Raw genomic sequence first — 19,124 nt, 5'->3', positions numbered from 1 at the left:
TCTCTCTCTGTCTCTGTTTCTCTCTGTCTCTGTTTCTCTCTCTCTCCCTCTCTCTCTCTCTCTCTCTCTCTCTGTCTCTCTCTCTCTCTCTCTCTCTCTCTCTGTCTCTCTCTCTCTCTCTGTCTCTCTCTCTCTCTCTCTCTCTCTCTCTCTCTCTCTCTGTCTCTCTCTCTCTCTGTCTCTCTCTCTCTCTCTCTGTCTCTCTCTCTCTCTCTCTCTCTCTCTCTCTCTCTCCCCTTCCTCTCCTCTCTAGATGCCAGGAGGAGTGCCCGGCGGGGTGGTACGGTCCTCAGTGCAGCCTGCGTTGTGACTGTCGGAATGGTGCTAAGTGTTACCATATCAACGGGGCGTGTCTCTGCGACACAGGTTTTAAAGGACCTCAGTGTCAGGAGAGGTTCTGTCCCCCGGGCCTGTACGGACTCATCTGTGACAAGTACTGCCCCTGTAATGCCTCCAACACTGTCAGGTACGTGGCACCTTATACAGATATAATGACTGACTACACCTGACTTAGATCATGTCTTTTCAAGCTCGCGAAGCAACTGATTTCTATCTCTATCGATCGAAAGTTCTCTCTTCTCCACACAGACCGGACAAGTTTTAAGCAGGCGCGAAATGGATTATGGTCATTGTAGTTAATTATCACGTTTCCTACGCTAAACTATGGTAGAATATTGGCCTGTTGGAAACTACAACTCCCTACTACATCACACAGTTCAGGCTGGATCTGATTTATCTCTAGAGAAACTACAACTCCCTACTACATCACACAGTTCAGGCTGGATCTGATTAATCTCTAGAGAAACTACAACTCCCTACTACATCACACAGTTCAGTCTGGGTCTGATTTATCTCTAGAGAAACTACAACTCCCTACTACTCAGTCTGGGTCTGATTTATCTCTAGAGAAACTACAACTCCCTACTACATCACACAGTTCAGTCTGGGTCTGATTTATCTCTAGAGAAACTACAACTCCCTACTACATCGCACAGTTTAGGCTGGATGTGATTTATCTCTAGAGAAACTACAACTCCCTACTACTCAGTCTGGGTCTGATTTATCTCTAGAGAAACTACGACTCCCTACTACATCACACAGTTCAGGCTGGATCTGATTTATCTCTAGAGAAACTGAAAAATGTGCGCATTGAACTCACAGAAAAAACCTAACGAAATGGAATTCAAATAATTGAACCGATGTTTGTCAATTAGTTGTTTTAAAAAAATTCAAAATATAAACTATAAATAATAAATATAAAGAGAGTCGCACACTCCATATATAAACTCCCGGTATTTTATTGGGTAAATCACCAATGTTTTCGGCTTCACTGTGCCTTCTTCAGGATCTATTTAAAAAATGAAAATAACAGAAATGTTGGTGAATTGAAGCGCTAATGCTCTGATGCTGGTCCTGGAACAGAAAGATCATCAGAGTCTGATGCTGGTCCTGGAACAGTAAGATCATCATTAGAGTCTGATGCTGGTCCTGGAACAGTAAGATCATCAGAGTCTGATGCTGGTCCTGGAACAGTAAGATCATCATTAGAGTCTGATGCTGGTCCTGGAACAGTAAGATCATCAGAGTCTGATGCTGGTCCTGGAACAGTAAGATCATCAGAGTCTGATGCTGGTCCTGAAACAGTAAGATCATCAGAGTCTGATGCTGGTCCTGGAACAGTGAGATCATCATCAGAGTCTGATGCTGGTCCTGGAACAGAAAGATCATCATCAGAGTCTGATGCTGGTCCTGGAACAGAAAGATCATCAGAGTCTGATGCTGGTCCTGGAACAGTGAGATCATCATTAGAGTCTGATGCTGGTCCTGGAACAGAAAGATCATCAGAGTCTGATGCTGGTCCTGGAACAGAAAGATCATCATTAGAGTCTGATGCTGGTCCTGGAACAGTGAGATCATCATTAGAGTCTGATGCTGGTCCTGGAACAGTAAGATCATCATAAGAGTCTGATGCTGGTCCTGGAACAGTGAGATCATCATTAGAGTCTGATGCTGGTCCTGGAACAGAAAGATCATCATTAGAGTCTGATGCTGGTCCTGGAACAGAAAGATCATCATTAGAGTCTGATGCTGGTCCTGGAACAGAAAGATCATCATTAGAGTCTGATGCTGGTCCTGGAACAGAAAGATCATCATTAGAGTCTGATGCTGGTCCTGGAACAGAAAGATCATCATTAGAGTCTGATGCTGAATGGATGGATGGATGGATGGATGGATGGATGGATGGATGGATGGATGGATGGATGGATGGATGGATGGATGGATGGATGGATGGATGGATGGATGGATGGATGGATGTCGGCTTAGGGCTAGCTGTTTCACTCTCTCTGTAGATTTCTCACCATGGCCTACTGTGGTTCTGTTTGCTTGATGTAAAAAGGGCTTTATAGATACCATTTTACTGATTGACTAAACGACTGATTGACTGAATGATTGATTGTTGATTGATTAATTAGGTTGGTTGGTTGGTTGTTCATTGATTAATTAGATTGGTTGGTTGGTTGATTGATTAATTCGATTGTTTGGTTGATTGATTGATTAGATTGGTTGGTTGATTGATTGTTGATTGATTAATTAGATTGGTTGGTTGATTGATTGTTGATTGATTAATTAGATTGGTTTGTTGATTGATTTATTAATTAGATTGGTTGGTCGATTGATTGATTGATTGAGTGATTGATTAATTAGATTGGTTGATTGATTGATTGATTTGATTTATTGATTCTGCTCTAGCTGTCACCCCCTGTCAGGTGAGTGCACCTGTACAGCAGGATGGGCGGGGCTCTACTGCAACGAGACCTGTCCACCTGGTTACCACGGCGACGGATGCAGGTTGCCATGCAGCTGTTCCCACGGGGCTGACTGTCACGGAGTCACTGGGGCCTGCGTCTGTGCCCCTGGTTACATGGTGAGTTCTTGTTCTTCTTCTTCTTCCAGAGGGCGTCCACTAGGTGTGCTGACCTCCTTTTTGATTGAACAATTAGCTATCCAGTAGCACAAATCAATTACCCAATAGATGAGCACTATAGTCCCAGTGTCTCTGATTGGCTTAAACAACTGCAGAGCACTAATCTGGGTCCCTGTGGCTAGGCCAATAGGAAAGAACTATAGTCCCAGTGTCTCTGATTGGCTTAAACAACTGCAGAGCACTAATCTGGGTCCCTGTGGCTAAGCCAATAGGAAAGCACTATAGTCCCAGGTCCCTGAGTGGCTAAGCCAATAGGAAAGCACTATAGTCCCAGGTCCCTGAGTGGCTAAGCCAATAGGAAAGCACTATAGTGGATCATTTTGAATATGAAAGTGAACGAAAAAAAGATTTGGCTCATTAATCTATATGGTCCAAATCAGGATGATCCATACTTCTTCGAAAACATTTATACCAATTTATTGAATTTACAGGAAACAAATTATCAAATCATTACGGTAGGAGACTATAACACAGTGTTAAGTACCTCAATGGACAGTAAAGGTAATCACTCTACAAACTATCATCACCGTGCCCTTAAGGAAATCACAAATATTATGGACACATTAGAAATAGTGGATATTTGTAGACAAAAAAAAAAAAACATAATCAGATATACATGGAGGAGACTTAATCAAGCTGGTCATCTTGACTACTTTCTTGTCTCTGTCTCTCTTGCATCAAAGGTAAAAAAAGTTTTAATAGGAGACAGAATGCAATCGGATCATCATCTAATTGGCCTTCACATAACTCTCATAGATTTTACACGTGGACGGGGATATTGGAAATTTAATCAAAGTTTAGTGGAGGACAACTTATTTTTAACTAAGATAAAAAAATATATATATAAATGAATTTTTCCAGTTTAATATTGGTTCAGAAAATCCCCTTATTGTTTGGGATACCTTTAAATGTACCTTCAGAGGTCATTCAATTCAAAATTCATCAATAATAAAAAAGCAGTTTCTGGCTAAAGAGACAATACTAACAAGGGAACTATATGAACTAATAGTACAGGTAGATAGCAATAAAAACGATACTACAGAAATACAAAATAAGTTAGAGGAAAAACAAAAAGAACTTGAGGAAATTATTCAAGAACGATCTAATGTAATCTATTACAAAAAATAAAGCAAACTGGATGGAATATGGAGAAAAATTAACAAAATTCTTCCTGAATCTCCAACACAGGAACGCTAACAAAAAAGAAACTCATTGCTGAAGACGGAGACATCTATGATTCACCGAATTATATTTTAAAAGAGGAAGCTAATTATTTTAGGCAGATGTTCTCTTTTCCGTCTCATCCTCTCCCACTGAATGAAGATTATGGTAAGGAATTCTTTCCAAATAATATAAAAAATGGAAAATTAACAAATGTACAGAAAGATCAGTGCGGAGGTCAAATTACAGAGGAATAACTTTTTGAGGCTATTAAATCCTTTCAGTCTGGAAAAACCCCAGGGCTTGATGGCATACCGGTAGAGGTATATCAAGTAGTTTTTTGATATACTAAAAGCTCCATTGTTAGATTGTTTTAACTACTCCTATAGAAATAGTAGTCTGTCAGGTACTCAGCAGGAAGGACTGATTTCTCTATTATTAAAACAAGACCCAGATGGCAAATATAAAGACCCAGTCTAGCTAAAAAAACTGGAGGCCCCTTACACTTCAATGTTGTGATGTAAAAATACTAGCGAAATGTATAGCGCTCAGAATTAAAAGGGTTTTACCAGGTATTGTTCATCCTGATCAGAAAGTTTTTTTTTACATGTACAATACATTGGAGATAATATACGACAACTACTAGAAATAATAGAACATCATGAAACATCTAAGCAGCCAGGACTGGTATTTATAGTGGATTTTGAAAGGGCATTTGATAAAGTAAGACTGAATTTTATTTATAAATGCCTGGATTTTTTCCATTTTTGTAATTCTCTTATAAAATGGTTAAAAATAATGTATAGCAACCCCAGGTGTAAAATAGTGAACAACGGCTACTTCTCAGAGAGTTTTGAATTGTCAAGAGGAGTTAAACAAGGGTGTCCGCTGTCACCATATCTATTCGTTATGGCCATCGAAATGCTAGCTATTAAAATCAGATCCAATAACAACATTAGAGGATTAGAAATCCAAGGCTTAAAAACAAAGGTGTCCATGTATGCCGATGACTCAAGTTTTATATTAAGTCCGTAAGCTAGATCCCTGCAATATCTCATTGAAGATCTAGAATACTTTTCTGTACTCTCTGGACTAAAACCTAATTATGATAAGGGATACAATATTACGTATTGGATCTTTAAAAAATACAACTTTTACATTACCCTGCAGTTTACCTATAAAATGGGCTGATGGTGAAGTAGACATACTCGGTATTCATATCACAAAGATATAAATAAGCTCTCCACAATGAATTTTCAATAGAAAACTTGTAAAAATAGACAAGATCCTGCAACCATGGAGGTAAATACCTGTCTATTTATGGAAAAATTGCCCTGATTAACTCCTTCGTCATATCTCAGTTTACTCACTTACTTATGGCGCTGCCTACTCCTGATTATTCGTTTTTCAAATCATATGAGCAAAAAATATTTAACTTTATCTGGGACGCTAAACCAGACAAAATAAAACGTGCCTATCTATATACTGAATATGAACTGGGTGGGTTGAGATTATTAAATATAAAAGCACTAAACCTCTCTCTAAAAGATTCACTTATTCAAAAAGTTTTACTTGAACCCTAAATGGTTCTCAAGTAGATTAACAAGAAAAGCTCATCCATTGTTAAAAAATTGCCTTTTTGCCTTTGTGCAGATTGCCATGTCTCTCGATTAATTGAAAATGATACTTTTTTCAAAGTATCTCTCTTTTTCAAACAAGCATTGCAGAGCTGGCTACAATTTCAATTTCATGCCCCTGAAAAGATGGAACAAATATTACAACAAATATTATGGCTGAATGCAAATGTGCTGGTTGATAAAATACCTGTATTCATGAAAAAGATGTTTGAAAAGGGTATTTTGTTCTTAACCTCTCTTGGGTATGTACACCTGCGGGGACACACTATTCAACAGCCAGTGAAATAGCAGAGCGCCAAATTCAAAACAACGAAAATCTCATAATTCAAATTTCTCAAACATAGAACTATTATACACCATTTTAAAGATAAAATTCTCCTTAATCTAACCACAGTGTCCGATTTCAAAAAGGATTTACGGCGAAAGCATAATATTAGATTATGTTAGGACAGCACGTAAACAAGAAAAAACACAGCCATTTTCCAAGCAAGGAGAGGAGTCACAAAAACCAGAAATACAGCTAAAATTAATCACTAACCTTTGATGATTTTCATCAGATGGCACTCATAGGACTTCATGTTACACAATACATGTATGTTTTGCTCGATCAAGTTCATATTTATATCCAAAAAACCCATTTTACATTGGCGTGTAAGGTTCAGAAATGTTTTGCCTCCCAAAACCTCCGGTGAATGAGAACATCAATTTACAGAAATACTCATCATAAACGTTGATAAAATATAGAACAGTTATTGAAAGAATTATAGATGAACATCTCCTTAATGCAACCGCTGTGACAGATTTCAAAAAAAGCTTCACGGGGAAAGCACACTTTGCAATAATCTGAGTACAGCGCTCAGACAACAACAACCGCCATTATAGAAAGGCGCCATGTTGGAGTCAAAAAAAGTCAGAAATAGTGTTATAAATATTCACTTACCTTTGATGATCTTCATCGGAATGCACTCCCAGGAATCCCAGTTCCACCATAAATGTTTGTTTTGTTTCGATAATGTCCATATTAATATCCAAATAACTCAGTTTTGTTTGCGCGTTCAGACGAGTTATCCAAATGCGCCATGCTCGCGCATTTTGTTGAGACGAAAATGTCCAAAAAGTTATACTACAGTTTGTAGAAACATGTCAAACGATGTATAGCATCAATCTTTAGGATGTTTTTTATCATACATCTTCGATAATATTCCAACCGGACAAATCCTTTGTCTTCAGAAAGGAAAAAGAAAGCACCTCGCGCTGACGGCCATGCGCATGAACGATCTAATGGCACTCAGCCAGACACCTGGTTGAAATGACTGTAATTCTCATTCTCTTCCGTCACTGTAGTTTGAAAAGGGAATTAATAAAAAAAAACTACAAGCCTCAGATTTTCAACTTCCTGGTTGGATTTATCTCAGGTTTTTGCCTGCCATATGAGTTCTGTTATACTCACAGACATCATTCAAACAGTTTTGGAAGCTTCAGAGTGTGTTCTATCCAAATCTACTAATCATATGCATATCTTAGTTTCTGGGTCTGGGTAGCAGGCAGTTTACTACGGGCACACTTTTTCATCCGGACGTCAAAATACTGCCCCCTACCCTAGAGAAGTTAAATGATACTGTAAATTGGAATGGTAGAGTTATGTCCTTCATGGAGTTATCAGAATTGTACGGAAAGGTCTGCTCAATCCAAGAGTGCAACCAATTGATTACAGCATTACCCCAAAAATGGAGGAGTCAGGTGGCAGCGGCAGGATGTAGGGAACTGGTCTGTCTGCCCAATATAAAGGATCAAAACTGGCGGAGGAATAAAAATAGCATAAATAGGTAAGTATACCAGTTTTATTTGAGGACCAGGATGTTGACAACTGTGCCATACAGACTGCAAAATAGTTGGGAAGAGATTTTTGATGTATCGATTCCATGGTACAGGGTGTATGAGTTGATATATAAAACAATGCAAGATAAAAGACTTTTCAGCTAAAATGATTATATATAATTCTTGCCACCAACAAAATTTTGAATATTTGGGGCATAAAATCATTGAAGCTCTGCAGAATTTGTTGTGAGGTTACAGAATCAATAGACCATTTATTTTGGTATTGCTCTCAGGTAGCCTGTTTCTGGTCTCCTCAGGTTCAGTAATGGCTGAAAATGCTGAAAATCTAAAATTGACCCTAGAAATAGCACTGTTAGGAGATCTGGAGAGACCGGGTCAGTCAATTACTAATATACTAATACTCTTAGTAAAAGTATTTATCTTCAACTCGCAATCTGTTGGTTCTATTCGATTAGATAGATTGAAATTGTACGTTAAACATCACAGCATAGTTGAAAGATATGTGTTGCGTAGAAACCCGAAGTGGGTGGCCAGCAGAGATAGATGGGATGGGCTGAGGGAAGCTGAGGGTTGGAATGGGTTGAAACAGGAAGTGGGTGGCCAGCAGAGATAGATGGGATGGGCTGAGGGAAGCTGAGGGTTGGGATGGGTTGAAACAGGAAGTGGGTGGCCAGCAGAGATAGATGGGATGGGCTGAGGGAAGCTGAGGGTTGGGATGGGTTGAAACAGGAAGTGGGTGGCCAGCAGAGATAGATGGATGGGCTGAGGGAAGCTGAGGGTTGGGATGGGTTGGAACAGGAAGTGGGTGGCCAGCAGAGACAGATGGGATGGGCTGAGGGAAGCTGAGGGTTGGGATGGGTTGAAACAGGAAGTGGGTGGCCAGCAGAGATAGATGGGATGGGCTGAGGGAAGCTGAGGGTTGGTATGGGTTGAAACCTGAAGTGAGTGGCCAGCAGAGACAGATGGGATGGGCTGAGGGAAGCTGAGGGTTGGCATGTGGAATTGGAGACAAGTGGGCGTGGAGTTGCTGTGTGGGAGATAGAATGATGGTCAAAGATAAAAGTAAATAAATAAATAAAACATAATAAAAAGTACATTTGAATGACACTGAGTGGCAGTGTTTTTACAACTAATGCCGGTTTGCCCGAGGCTGATGCCGTGCAGGTGTTTGTACACATGCATATACACACACTCTCATTCAAATAAACACATACAAGAACACACACATACATGTAATAGTGCCAGACATGCACACAAACATATACAGTCGGCGTTGCTGTTATGATTTCAGTTGTCCTTGATGTTGAGGTTTTAAATGTATTTATTTATAAAAAATTAAAAAAACATTTGCATTGTTGTTTGCCGTTTTCTTATGTAATTTCCTTTTTTCTCTTTAGTTCATTCTCTTGGTTGTTGGTGCATTATGGGGGTTCTTGGGGAATATAATAGTATTTTTTATTTTTCTTCTTGCGGGGGCGGTGGAGGGGTCTCGAATGGTTTAGGGGAGCAGCTATTGGGGAACTGTGGAGGGGTTCTTGGAGGGTTGAGGGAGCAGCTATTGGGGAACTGTGGGGGGATCTTGGAGGGTTGAGGGAGCAGCTATTGGGGAACTGTGGGGGGATCTTGGAGGGTTGAGGAGGCAGCTATTGGGGAACTGTGGGGGGATCTTGGAGGGTTGAGGGAGCAGCTATTGGGGAACTGTGGGGGGATCTTGGAGGGTTGAGGGAGCAGCTATTGGGGAACTGTGGGGGGATCTTGGAGGGTTGAGGGAGCAGCTATTGGGGAACTGTGGGGGGATCTTGGAGGGTTGAGGGAGCAGCTATTGGGGAACTGTGGGAGGGATCTTGGAGGGTTGAGGGAGCAGCTATTGGGGAACTGTGGGGGGGATCTTGGAGGGTTGAGGGAGCAGCTATTGGGGAACTGTGGAGGGGTTCTTGGAGGGTTGAGGGAGCAGCTATTGGGGAACTGTGGGGGGATCTTGGAGGGTTGAGGGAGCAGCTATTGGGGAACTGTGGGGGGATCTTGGAGGGTTGAGGAGGCAGCTATTGGGGAACTGTGGGGGGGATCTTGGAGGGTTGAGGGAGCAGCTATTGGGGAACTGTGGGGGGATCTTGGAGGGTTGAGGGAGCAGCTATTGGGGAACTGTGGGGGGATCTTGGAGGGTTGAGGGAGCAGCTATTGGGGAACTGTGGGGGGATCTTGGAGGGTTGAGGGAGCAGCTATTGGGGAACTGTGGGGGGATCTTGGAGGGTTGAGGGAGCAGCTATTGGGGAACTGTGGGGGGATCTTGGAGGGTTGAGGGAGCAGCTATTGGGGAACTGTGGGGGGATCTTGGAGGGTTGAGGGAGCAGCTATTGGGGAACTGTGGGGGGATCTTGGAGGGTTGAGGGAGCAGCTATTGGGGAACTGTTGGGGGATCTTGGAGGGTTGAGGGAGCAGCTATTGGGGATCTGTGGGGGGATCTTGGAGGGTTGAGGGAGCAGCTATTGGGGAACTGTGGGGGGATCTCGGAGGGTTGAGGGAGCAGCTATTGGGGAACTGTGGGGGGATCTTGGAGGGTTGAGGGAGCAGCTATTGGGGAACTGTTGGGGGATCTTGGAGGGTTGAGGGAGCAGCTATTGGGGATCTGTGGGGGGATCTTGGAGGGTTGAGGGAGCAGCTATTGGGGAACTGTGGGGGGATCTCGGAGGGTTGAGGGAGCAGCTATTGGGGAACTGTGGGGGGATCTCGGAGGGTTGAGGGAGCAGCTATTGGGGAACTGTGGGGGGATCTTGGAGGGTTGAGGGAGCAGCTATTGGGGAACTGTGGGGGGGATCTTGGAGGGTTGAGGGGGCAGCTATTGGGGAACTGTGGGGGGATCCTGGAGGGTTGAGGGAGCAGCTATTGGGGAACTGTGGGGGGATCCTCGAGGGTTGAGGGAGCAGCTATTGGGGAACTGTGGGGGGATCCTCGAGGGTTGAGGGAGCAGCTATTGGGGAACTGTGGGGGGATCTTGGAGGGTTGAGGGAGCAGCTATTGGGGGATATTGGAGGGTTGAGGAACAGCTATTGGGGGGATCTTGGAGGGTTGAGGGAGCAGCTATTGGGGAACTGTGGGGGGGATCTTGGAGGGTTGAGGGAGCAGCTATTGGGGAACTGTGGGGGGATCCGGGAGGGTTGAGGAACAGCTATTGGGGAACTGTGGGAGGGATCTTGGAGGGTTGAGGGAGCAGCTATTGGGGAACTGTGGGGGGATCCTGGAGGGTTGAGGAACAGCTATTGGGGAACTGTGGGAGGGATCTTGGAGGGTTGAGGGAGCAGCTATTGGGGAACTGTGGGGGGGATCCTGGAGGGTTGAGGAACAGCTATTGGGGAACTGTGGGAGGGATCTTGGAGGGTTGAGGGAGCAGCTATTGGGGAACTGTGGGGGGGGATCCTGGAGGGTTGAGGAACAGCTATTGGGGAACTGTGGGAGGGATCTTGAATGGTTGAGGGACAGCTATTGGGGAACTGTGGGGGGGATCTTGGAGGGAGGAACAGCTATTGGGGAACTGTGGGGGGATCTTGGAGGGTTGAGGAACAGCTATTGGGGAACTGTGGGGGGATCTTGGAGGGTTTAGGGACAGCTATTGGGGAACTGTGGGAGGATCTTGGAGGGTTGAGGAACAGCTATTGGGGAACTGTGGGGGGGATCTTGGAGGGTTTAGGGACAGCTATTGGGGAACTGTGGGAGGATCTTGGAGGGTTGAGGAACAGCTATTGGGGAACTGTGGGAGGGATCTTGGAGGGTTGAGGGAGCAGCTATTGGGGAACTGTGGGGGGGGATCTTGGAGGGTTCAGGGTTCATGTTTTTTGGCCTGGTGGGAGATCTGTCAACGAACCCTTGAGCAGGGCATTGACCCTGGATGCTTCTGTGTGTCTCTCTGAATGGGAATCTGTTGGATGACTGGTAGGATGTAGTTATTAACCCTGGATGCTTCTGTGTGTCTCTCTGAATGGGAGTCTGTTGGATGACTGGTATGATGTAGCTGTTGAGCGGCTTCACTGCAAGTATATTATATGTTTCGGATATTAAAATAAAACCTTTTTTTTAATTAATAAATAAAAAAGGGAAGCACTATAGTCCCTGAGTGGCTAAACCAATCACTAAACCAATCACTAAACCAATCACTAAACCAATCACTAAACCAATCACTAGGCCAATCACTAGGTCAATCACTAAACCAATCACTAAACCAATCACTAGGCCAATCACTAAACCAATCATTTAGGCCAATCACTAGGCCAATCACTAAACCAATCACTAAACCAATCACTAAACCAATCACTAAACCAATCACTAAACCAATCACTAGGTCAGTAGTATTGAGTTCTTTCTTTACAACCAAATCTCTATGTTTGATGGGCAGGTTATATGTATATTATAGAAAAGTCCAGACAACTTTTATGTGATTTCACTTGTTTTTGTTAAACTTACCCCAAACAGTGAATCAAATCAAAATGTATTTATAAAGCCCTTCTTACATCAGCTGATATCTCAAAGTGATGTTACGGAAACCCAGCCTAAAACCCCAAACAGCAAGCAATGCAGGTGTAGAAGCAAGGTGACTAGGAAAAACTCCCTAGAAAGGCCAAAACCTAGGAAGAAACCTAGAGAGGAACCAGGCTATGAGGGGTGGCCAGTCCTCTTCTGGCTGTGCCGGGTGGAGATTATAACAGAACATGGCCAAGATGTTCAAATGTATCACTTCCTCATTGTGGGGGCCCTGAAAAAACATGAACAAATGCTCCAAAAACACCCAAATCCTTGTAGAAACGTAAACACTCTCAGTATTGTGATGGTTTTATCTGCAGGTTAAATTGCTATACAAATCGATGAAAAGTGGTGTTGGGGGAAAACATACAATATTATAAAATCCATGTACACAAACAACAAGTGCGCGGTTAAAATAGGCAAAAAACACTCACATTTCTTTCCACAGGGCCGTGGGGTGAGACAGGGATGCAGCTTGAGCCCCACCCTCTTCAACATATATATCAACGAATTGGCGAGGGCACTAGAACAGTCTGCAGCACCCGGTCTCACCCTACTAGAATCTGAAGTCAAATGTCTACTGTTTGCTGATGATCTGGTGTTTCTGTACCCAACCAAGGAGGGCCTACAGCAGCACCTAGATCTTCTGCACAGATTCTGTCAGACCTGTCAGACAGTAAATCTCAGTAAGACAAAAATAATGGTGTTCCAAAAAAGGTCCAGTTGCCAGGATCACGAATACAAATTCCATCTAGACGTCGTTGCCCTGGAGCACACAGAAAACTATACATACCTCGGCCTAAATATCAGCACCACAGGTAGTTTCCACAGAGCTGTGAACGATCTGAGAGACAATGCAAGAAGGGCCTTCTACGCCATCAAAAGGAATATAAAATTTGTCATACCAATTAGGATCTGGCTAAAAATACTTGAATCAGTTATAGAACCCATTGCCCTTTATGGTTGTGAGGTCCGGGGTCCGCTCACCAACCAAGAATTCACAAAATGGGACAAACACCATATTGAGACTCTGCATGCAGAATTCTGCAAAAATATCCTCAGTGGACAATGTAAAACACCAAATAATGCATGCAGAGCAGAATTAGGCCGATACCAGCTAATTATCAAAATCCAGAAAAGAGACGTTAAATTCTACAACCACCTAAAAGGAAGTGATTCCCACACCTTCCATAACAAAGCCATCACCTACAGAGAGATGAACCTGGAGAAGAGTCCCCTAAGCAAGCTGGTCCTGGGTCTCTGTTCACAAACACAAACAGACCCCACAGAGCCCCAGGACAGAAACACAATTAGCCCCAACCAAATCATGAGAAAACTAAAATATAATTACTTGACACATTAGAAACAATTAACAAAAAAACCAGAGCAAACTAGAATGCTATTTGTCCCTAAACAGAGAGAACACAGTGGCAGAATACCTGACCACTGTGACTGACCCAAATTTAAGGAAAGCTTTGACTATGTACAGACTCAGTGAGCATAGCCTTGCTATTGAGAAAGGTCTCAAGAGAAGACAGGCTATGTGCACACTGCCCACAAAATGAGGTGGAAACTGAGCTGCACTTCCTAACCTCCTGCCAAATGTATGACCATATTAGAGACACATATTCCCTCAGATTACACAGATCCACAAAGAATTAGAAAACAAATCCAATTTTGATAAACTCCCATATCTGTTAAGTGAAATACCACAGTGTGCCATCACAGCAGCAAGATTTGTGACCCGTTGCCATGACAACAGGGAAACCTCCTTCTCCTCCTACTCTACCTCCTTCACCACCTCCTCCTCTTTCTCCACCTCCTCCTCTTCCACCTCCTCCTTCTCCTCCACCTTCTCCTACTTCTCCTCAGCCTCCTCTTTCTCCTCCACCTCCTTCTCCTCCACCTTCTCCTCCTTCACCACCTCCTCCTCTTTCTCCACCTCCTCCTCTTCCACCTCCTCCTTCTCCTCCTCCTCCTCCTCCTCCTCCTCTTTCTCCACCTCCTCCTCTTCCACCTCCTTCTCTTCCACCTCCTTCTCCTCTACCTCCACCACCTCCACCTCCTCCTCCTCTACCTCCTCCTCTTCCACCTCCTTCTCCTCCACCTTCTCCTCCTTCTCCTCCTTCACCACCTCCTCCTCTTTCTCCACCTCGTCCTCTTCCACCTCCTCCTTCTCCTCCTCCTCCTCCTCCTCTTTCTCCTCCACCTCCTCTTCCACCTCCTCCTTCTCCTCCTCCTCCTCCTCCTCCTCCTCTTTCTCCACCTCCTCCTCTTCCACCTCCTTCTCTTCCACCTCCTTCTCCTCTACCTCCACCACCTCCACCTTCTCCTCCTCTACCTCCTCCTCTTCCAGCCTCCTTCTCTTCCACCTCCTCCTCCTCCTCATCCACCATCTCCTCCACTTCTTCCCCCTCCTCTTCCCCTTTCTTCCTCCTATTCCTCCCCCTCCTCCTCCTCATCTTCCTCTGCTTTCTCCTTCTCTTCCTCCCCATCACCACACCCTCTCTCCTCTCAGCCCTTAGATAACAATGGGAACAGAGTAGAAGTGCCATTGTTAGCAGTATTAAAGCCATCATTTTGAGAACAGAACAAAGGCTACTGTGAACTGATTGATAAAAATGTCATTCCCAGACCGAAGCTTTCATGTAGGGCGCGGAGGGAAGGGAGAGAGGAGGAGGAGGAGGGAGGAGGAGGAGAGGAGGAGGAAGGGGAGAGGGGGGAGGAGGAGAGAAGAATGAAGGGGAGAGGAGGAGAGGAGAAGGAAGGGGAGAGGAGGAGAGGAGTAGGGAGGAGGAGAGGAGGAGGAGGAAAGGGAGAGGAGGAAGAAGGGGAGAGGAGGAGGAAGATGAGAGACCCTTTAAGATGCACCATGTTCTGCCCCTGGCGTCCAGTGTCCTTTCCTCTCCTCCGTTTAAACTCTGTCAAGATGAGCGGACACACACAGTGCTGAGCTGACAGCCGCGTGGCATGCAGAGCAGAGAGCAGAGAGTCCCGGTGAGGAGAGGCACAGAGGAGGCTCAGGGGCGAGTAGGAGCGAGGAGGGACTCCCCAGACACACAGGACTCTTCTGTGGCGCTAATTAGTACTCTAAATCATGCTGTCAGCTGTCACTCAGGACAGAGAAGAGAGAGGAGAGAGAGAGATGGAGGGGAGGGGACCCACAGACACAGGGCTATGATCATCAGGGCTGAGAGAGAGAGAGAGGAGAGAGAGAGAGAGAGAGAGATGGAGGGGAGGGGACCCACAGACACAGGGCTATGATCATCAGGGCTGAGAGAGAGATAGAGAGAGAGAGAGAGAGAGAGAGAGAGAGAGAGAGAGAGAGAGAGAGAGAGAGAGAGAGAGAGAGAGAGAGAGAGAGAGAGAGAGAGAGAGAGAGAGAGAGAGAGAGAGAGAGAGAGAGAGAGAGAGAGAGAGAGAGATCTTTATAGGTGCTGCTGTGCTCAGCCATTTTAAAGCAGAGGAATTATAATGACGCTGGCCTGGTGTGACTACAGAGGAGAGGACCGGGTGGAGGGATGAAGGGAAGGAGGGAGGGATGGAGGAGTGGAGGGATGAAGGGATGTAGGGATGGATGAGTGGAGGGAAGGAGGAGTGGAGGGGATGAGGGATTGAAGGGAAGGATGGATGGAGGGATGAAGGGAAGGAGAAGTGGAGGGGAGGAGGGAAGGAGGAGTGGAGGGGAAGGAGGGATGGAGTGATGGAGGAGTGGAGGGGAGGAGGGAAGGAGGAGTGGAGGAGTGGAGGGAAGGAGTGATGGAGGAGTGGAGGGGAGGAGGGATGGAGGAGTGGAGGGAAGGAGGGATGAAGGGAAGGAGGGATGGAGTGATGGAGGAGTGGAGTGGAGGAGTGGAGTGGAGGGAAGGAGGGATGAAGGGAAGGAGGGATGGAGTGATGGAGGAGTGGAGGGAAGGAGGGATGGAGGAGTGGAGGGAAGGAGGGATGAAGGGAAGGAGGGATGGAGTAGTGGAAGGGAGGAGGGAAGGAGGAGTGGAGGGAAGGAGGGATGGAGGAGTGGAGGGAAGGAGTGATGGAGGAGTGGAGGGGAGGAGGGATGGAGGAGTGGAGGGAAGGAGGGATGGAGGAGTGGAGGGAAGGAGGGATGGAGGAGTGGAGGGAAGGAGGGATGGAGGAGTGGAGGGGAGGAGTGATGGAGGAGTGGAGGGGAGGAGGGATGGAGGAGTGGAGGGATGAGGGTTGGAGGAGTGGAGGGGAGGAGTGATGGAGGAGTGGAGGGGAGGAGGGATGGAGGAGTGGAGGGGAGGAGTGATGGAGGAGTGGAGGGGAGGAGGGATGGAGGAGTGGAGGGAAGGAGGGTTGGAGGAGTGGAGGGGAGGAGTGATGGAGGAGTGGAGGGGAGGAGGGATGGAGGAGTGGAGGGGAGGAGTGATGGAGGAGTGGAGGGGAGGAGGGATGGAGGAGTGGAGGGGAGGAGCGATGGAGGATTGGAGGGGAGGAGTGATGGAGGAGTGGAGGGAAGGAGGGATGGAGGAGTGGAGGGGAGGAGTGATGGAGGAGTGGAGGGGAGGAGGGATGGAGGAGTGGAGGGATGAGGGTTGGAGGAGTGGAGGGGAGGAGTGATGGAGGAGTGGAGGGGAGGAGTGATGGAGGAGTGGAGGGAAGGAGGGATGGAGGAGTGGAGGGATGAGGGTTGGAGGAGTGGAGGGGAGGAGTGATGGAGGAGTGGAGGGGAGGAGGGATGGAGGAGTGGAGGGGAGGAGTGATGGAGGAGTGGAGGGGAGGAGGGATGGAGGAGTGGAGGGATGAGGGTTGGAGGAGTGGAGGGGAGGAGTGATGGAGGAGTGGAGGGGAGGAGAGATGGAGGAGTGGAGGGATGAGGGTTGGAGGGGTGTTTTCCACCAGCGCCACCTGTTGGCCATACAACCGATTACAGACACATTTTCAGCCGGCTACTTTTTTCACATTTAAATAAACCAGGCTATTTTTCAATTCCATCTCCCGCTAGAATGACCAATAGGCATCTTCTAGCGATCTATTGATTGGTCAGGCGCCTGTCAGTCACAAAGTGAGCGATGACAAGGAAACTCAGCCGTCCCGGCTCTCGGTTCCTGGGTGTGTCGTGTTCGCCGTTGCAGTCGAGATTCCTTTATACGGCGGGAGAGAGAGCATGACGCTCCTCCGTCGTCTCTCTGAGTCCATTTGCACGTCCGTTATAACGTGGTAACGACGAGTTCAAATCCACTTAGTCTATTGTTTTCTGACAGATTATTTTATACCCCGTGTTTCAATATGCAGCCACAAAAATGCCGTTGGTTAGGTTTATTGTGCTTTGATGGATGAAACAGCTTGACTAGTTTAGAAATGGTGTCAAAACCTGACTGAATAAAGTCCATCTCATATCCCATTCATAAATCATACAACGTAGTTAGTTATACAGTAATGTTCACGGTATAGCAAGTGAACTAAAGATTCTTGTTTTGTATTTTTCGATATGAAGTCCATGAGGACTTGCCAGACAGACAAGGACGTTAAAAGAGAGTGACTCGTCGGTAGCCAAACCGAATCGCATCGGTAAGAGAGACCGTTTATTTGGCTCACAAATTTGCATAAGGGCTTTTCGACGACTTTATGCGCAGATAAATGATGAAAACATTCAATGAAAGACGTGAATCCTCCTCTCTGCAGGAACAATAAGGTCAGCTAGAGGAGAGATAGCCTCTCTCTTGTCCAAAATATAATAAAAAAAAATAATTAAAAAAAACAGATTGAATTGTTTTTAAAAAAGCTAATGATACTGATATGGTATTATTAAAGATCTATTGTTCATTCAGAAAGTATTCAGACCTCTGTGAATGGCGCAACATCAATTGCTGAGTCTACTCTGTTTGTCCCGCTTCGCATGCCGTTCTCCGCTCTCCTCTGAAGTGCAGCGTGTGCTACCTGAGAACACCGCGTTTGCATAGGAGCAACACGACACATTTTCTGGCCTGTTCACACAAAAGGATCAAACTCCCCTGTCGGTGAACCTCGCAGCTCCATGTCACTGTGATGTTCTTAGATGATGCTCTGTGTCTTCCATGGCTTTACGGTCCTAGTTGCTCTTCAAGTTGTTAACTAACTCCTCTTCCTCTCTCCTCTTCTCTTTTCCTCTCCTCCTCCTCCTCCTCCTCCTCTCCCTTCCTCCTACTCCTCCTCTCTCCTCCTCCTCCTCCTTCTCTCCCCTCCTCCTCCTCTCCCCTCCTCCTCCTCCTCTCTCCTCCTCCTCTCCCCTCCTCCTCCTCCCCTCCTCCTCCTCCTCCTCTCTCCTCCTCTCCCCTCCTCCTCCTCCCCTCCTCCTCCTCCTCTCTCCTCCTCTCCCTCCTCCTCCTCCCCTCCTCCTCCTCCTCTCTCCTCCTCCTCCTCCTCCTTCTCTCCCCTCCTCCTCCTCCTCCTCTCCCCTCCTCCTCCTCCTCTCCTCCTCCTCTCCCCTCCTCCTCCTCCCCCTCCTCCTCCTCTCCCCTCCTCCTCCCCCCTCCTCCTCCTCCTCCTCTCTCCCCCTCTCTCCTCCTCCTCCCCTCCTCCTCCTCCTCCTCTCCCCCTCCTCCTCCTTCTCTCCCCTCCTCCTCCTCCCCCTCCTCTCTCCTCCTCCCCCTCCTCCTCCTCCTCTCTTCTCCTCCTCTCCCCTCCTCCTCCCCCTCCTCCTCCTCTCTCCTCCTCCTCCTCTCCTCCTCCCCCTCCTCCTCCTCCTCCTTCTCTCCCCTCCTCCTCCTCTCTCCTCCTCCCCCTCCTCCTCCTCTCTCCTCCTCCTTCTCCTCCTCCTCCTCCTCCTCCTCTCTCCAGGGTGATGACTGCTCTTCTCTGTGTCCTCCGGGGCTCTACGGTCCTAGTTGCTCCTTTACCTGCTCCTGTCATAACCACGCTACCTGCTCCCCCATCGATGGATCCTGTAGCTGCAGAGAAGGTGCAGTACACCCCAGGGGACAGAGTTCATACAACAGACTGACTGACTGATTGACTGACTGACTGACTGACTGACTGACTGACTG

General features: G+C 46.4%; 1 protein-coding gene across 1 annotated transcript in view; it reads left to right on the top strand.

The window, feature by feature from the left end:
* The first annotated feature begins 232 nt into the window (after positions 1-232).
* LOC123733378 (calphotin-like) overlaps positions 233-19,124 on the top strand; it is a 56,031-nt gene continuing 37,139 nt past the window's right edge. The window contains exons 1-3 of the mRNA XM_045712784.1: positions 233-466; positions 2,752-2,926; positions 18,919-19,039. Of these exons, the coding sequence (XP_045568740.1) occupies positions 319-466; positions 2,752-2,926; positions 18,919-19,039 (444 nt within the window). The 5' untranslated portion in view covers positions 233-318. The remainder of the gene's footprint in view (positions 467-2,751; positions 2,927-18,918; positions 19,040-19,124) is intronic.

The sequence above is a fragment of the Salmo salar genome, unplaced genomic scaffold, assembly GCF_905237065.1.
Source record: "Salmo salar unplaced genomic scaffold, Ssal_v3.1, whole genome shotgun sequence".
NCBI classification, from domain to species: Eukaryota; Metazoa; Chordata; class Actinopteri; order Salmoniformes; family Salmonidae; genus Salmo; species Salmo salar.
Note: the sequence above shows the minus strand (reverse complement) of the source record. Positions and strands in the feature narration are given on the sequence as shown.